We start from the raw sequence: 4,134 nt of genomic DNA, 5'->3' as shown, positions 1-4,134 counted from the left end.
CACACATACAGAGTCTGCTGTTGTTTCTTTTTCTAAATGTATCTATAAGAAAACAGGCAATGTTCTTTATGATTTGCTCAATTTCTTAGATTTTTTTTAATTGAGAGATTATTCTTTCATGACAGAAAATGTAATTATCTGCTCACAAGCAAGCCTTTCTTTCTTTTGAACCATGGCCTTCATACGCAAACACATGCTGTAGTTTAACACAATGAGCTCAGAGTTACATTGATGGAGATTAAAAGCAAAATACAGCTGTCCCTATTAAACATTACATGTTTTGGACAGGTTTTATTTGTGTTGAAAGAAACCATGAATACAGTAGATCTGCTATGCAGTCAAAGCTGCAGGAACAGGCTGAACGATGGTTTTAARGCTCAGAGGTTCACGGGGACTTTTCTTTCTATATAGACCAGACTTTTAATGTAGTTTGGTTTCACGACACAGAATTGGACAAAACCAAAACAAGCCCAGCCATTTTCAAGATATAACCATGTTCTGACAATTCCACATAACCATGTTCTGACAAAAGTCAGAACCATGTTCTGACTTTACATTTTGCTTCTGTGACACASTGTGTCACAGAAGCAAAATGTAAAGTTGAATATGGAATCTGTAGAGTACTTATCACCTGGCCCATCTAATCTTAGCAAATCTATTTCAACTCTCGCATCTAGCCAAATTCCCATTAGGCTTCTCTCGCTGAGRCTGATATTGCAGTATTGATTTCCATTGCGGTATGTCTTTTGGAAGATTACATATTCATATAAGTAAATGTCTTCTGTGGCTTCCAGTGGAGAAAAATAAAATCTTGAGTGTAGCTCAGTGTAACACCTTCATTTTAAGATAAAGCAGAGAGCTGCCTTTTAAGGTCCTTTTTTTATCTACTCATTATAATGTGTTCATGCTCTTTCATATTATATTTGACTTTTTTCAGGTTTTTTTTTTTTGTCTTTTATATTTCATCAAGAAAGTTTTAAAAGTCACACTTTGTAGAAAAAAATTAGCTACTAAAGACCATTATTTCAGCTGTTGCTTCTGTAGATTATAAGATAGACTTAGCTTGTTTCTTTTTTTTCTTCTTTCTGCAGCTTTAAGGGACAACAGGATTGAGCTTGTGCGTGCGTCGTCGTCAGAGTTGACCATCAGCATCATTGATGTCTCACTGTCAGACGAAGGCTTTTACACCTGCTCTCTTTTCACCATGCCTGTCAGAACAGCCAAAGCTTACCTCACTGTTCTAGGTAAGAATGGGATTCAAGCAAACACTACCTTGCTGCTTGACTTACAGGAAATGGAAAAAAAAATCCAGCGGTGGGTAAAAGACACATTTTCTCAGTTGTACGTTTTTTCTTCAATCTGTCTGGTTTATCTTACAAAAGATTTCTTGAAGCTTCAAAACTACCTATCATTTATCATACTGATGAATAATGTTCTTAAAATATGTGTTACTGTCACTTTGACAAACTTTGCTAGATGATATCAGAAATTATTGCAATAAATAATAATATCATTCAGAGACCACTTTAAACTAATATAATGATATCAACCGCACCACCCCACTCTGCTAATGAAAGTTTCTGAAATTTACGTTTGTAAAAGACATTATTAACAGACCAGGACAGAAGATTAGATAAACAACAGATAATGAAGCTGTAAAATCGAGGTTCACAAAATTTGCATATCGTAAAAAAATATGATAAAAACTCTCGGAGGACCCAAGGTTTGGCACGGTGTACTGAGGTCGTCCCGAGGCATCACCAGCCTAGAAGTTGCTCCTCTGGCTAAATGCCTGTTTCATGTGAGACCATGCTCCTGCTGCATACCTGACCCTAGAGTTCACTCCTCGCTACGCTAGGGAGTAGAAGAGGGAGACAAAGAAAACAAACAAGCAGGCAAATAAGTGTGAACAATGTTAATTTATCGTGCGATAATTTATTTCTTATTGTGAAAGTCCTATAATAAAACAAAATATTGCAAACAAATAAACAAATATTGTATTTGTACTTTGGAAATTAGAAAAAATCTACTCTGAGCTGATACCATAAAAAACAGCACCCTGTAAAACTAAATGTAAATTTTCTTACCCCAGATATGTTATTAATTTTGCGAAAAATGATTTTGATTGAACAAATTACCTTAAAATAATTCTAAAAAGTCTATTGTCATGTATCTTACAAAAAAACATACAAATTTTGTTTAAAATGACCTGCAAGCAAAGCAAAAACAACCTGTTATTACAACTTCCCCCTCCCTTTAAAAGTGTTTGTGCTGTAATCATTGCTTCACATAAATATTGTTTCATTTCCTGCCACTGTGCTTATTATCTTTGCAATTAGTTTTCGCTAATGTTAATAGATGTATTAGTGCACTCCAGGACCATTAGCTAGCTCTTTGTGGTAACAAGCATTCTCCGAATCAGAGACATTACAGGCTCAATAAGGATATGGAGAAAATCATTTTGCAGCGCTGAACAATAGTTAATGGTGCACGCCAGAACACAAAGAAGAGGATTTAATAATCGTGCAAAATGTTCTGGAAATGGCCCGTTTTATCTGCTGCATCGAGACTGTAAGGGCTGGTGAAGAACACAAGTAAAAATGATTTGGAAACAAAGACCGTAAAATGAACATGAAAGCTTCACATTCCAATCATTTGGTGTACAAACATAAATTTCTCTATTACCACAAGGAAACTCTAATGTGGAATAATGTCATAAAAGAAAACCCTGAACTAATAAACAATCATTTCATGGGTATAGCCCTGAGGGGGAAAATGGTTGAATCCCTTCGACTGTAATCCATCTGAAGGATTTTAAGACGTTTGCTCAAATCCGCAAGTGTYAGTTTATGATAGTCACCCAATGAAAACAAAGTTAAATGACATGTTATGAGTAAAACTTATTTACATATTTGCAGTTTTATAACACCACTTTGATAAACAGGGTAATATTTCTTGTTTTACATTTTTTCAAAATACGGCACTGAACATGCACAGACAAAAACATCCAAACTAAACGCAATTTAAACAATGCTTAATTAAATGAGCAAGTTCAGATTAAACAGCAGCAGTTAGTGGAAATTGTGGGGGGTTTTTTCATTCAAAATGTAAAAGCAAAAGAAAAGGACCTTTAATTGTAATAAAAATGTCTTAAAACCTTCAGAAGATGGTGAGACAGACAAGGCCAGAGTCAGCTCAATGGAATTGACTGGCAGACCTTTCAGTCACTCAGCCTGAAGCAAACCTATTGGTCATTGACAACAGCAGGGCAGAGCCCAGTTACTTAAAACACTAATTACAGGAAAGGCCAGTAATCAACGTTTCCGGCACAAGCCTGTGGCCGCATGTACACATCTCACCATATTCAAATATTTTAACATCCACCTTGTGCTGAGATTTATTTCTTTTAGGTGCCGACAGTTGTCAGAGAAGCAAGAAAAAGAAATCACAATAAGTTTTAAGAGCTCGTATTAAATTTTTCTAACTAAGTTTTAGTTCTCTTTTGAAGACAAACAAAACTCCATTCCAGTCAGTCACATCTGAATTAAAGAGGAGACAAATACAATCTGGAAATGCACAATTAAAATTAACCGTGTGGGTAGCGATCACTGGATTTTAGAAAGAAATATGAGCGAAGCCGCCCACATAAGTGCCAACAAACACCTAAACTGACATCTGCCGGAGCCGTGCACTACTCAGAGAAGCTCTGGAGTGTGCCCCTTAATCTCTCTGCAGGTGGGTGAGCTGGAGGAGAATTTCCACGATGGCATAACAGAAATATTGCTGCATAATGACACTGCTGGGTGTGAATTGTCCCTATCACAGTGATTTCCTTTCTGTTTTCCAGGTGTGCCAGAAAAGCCAGAGATCAACGGCCTGACAAAGCCAGCCATGGAGGGGGACCACATCACTCTGACCTGCATCACACAAGGCAGCAAGCCGGCCGCTGACCTGCGCTGGTTCAGGAACGAAAAGGAAGTCAAAGGTCTGTGGCCTATTTATCTGTTTAGAAATAAATCACGCCTGTGGCTACAGAGATTCTAATGCTGACAGTCAATGTAAGCAAATTCTGTATATTTTCGATTGAAGGCCAAAGGTTATGGCCAAAGGCTCTATACATCCAGTATATATATA

The 4,134-nt window shown here is 36.9% G+C and overlaps 1 protein-coding gene across 1 annotated transcript in view; it reads left to right on the top strand.

The window, feature by feature from the left end:
• The window catches only part of cadm2a (cell adhesion molecule 2a), a gene marked incomplete at its 3' end in the record, with an annotated part of 251,538 nt that overhangs the window by 228,775 nt on the left and 18,629 nt on the right, over positions 1 to 4,134 (top strand). The window contains 2 exon segments of the mRNA XM_014003220.1: positions 1,092 to 1,244; positions 3,848 to 3,985. Coding sequence (XP_013858674.1) covers positions 1,092 to 1,244; positions 3,848 to 3,985 — 291 coding nt within the window.

The sequence above is a fragment of the Austrofundulus limnaeus genome, unplaced genomic scaffold, assembly GCF_001266775.1.
Source record: "Austrofundulus limnaeus strain Quisiro unplaced genomic scaffold, Austrofundulus_limnaeus-1.0 Scaffold17, whole genome shotgun sequence".
NCBI lineage: Eukaryota > Metazoa > Chordata > Actinopteri > Cyprinodontiformes > Rivulidae > Austrofundulus > Austrofundulus limnaeus.
The sequence above is the reverse complement of the archived record's forward strand: the minus strand, read 5'-3'. Positions and strand labels throughout refer to the sequence as shown.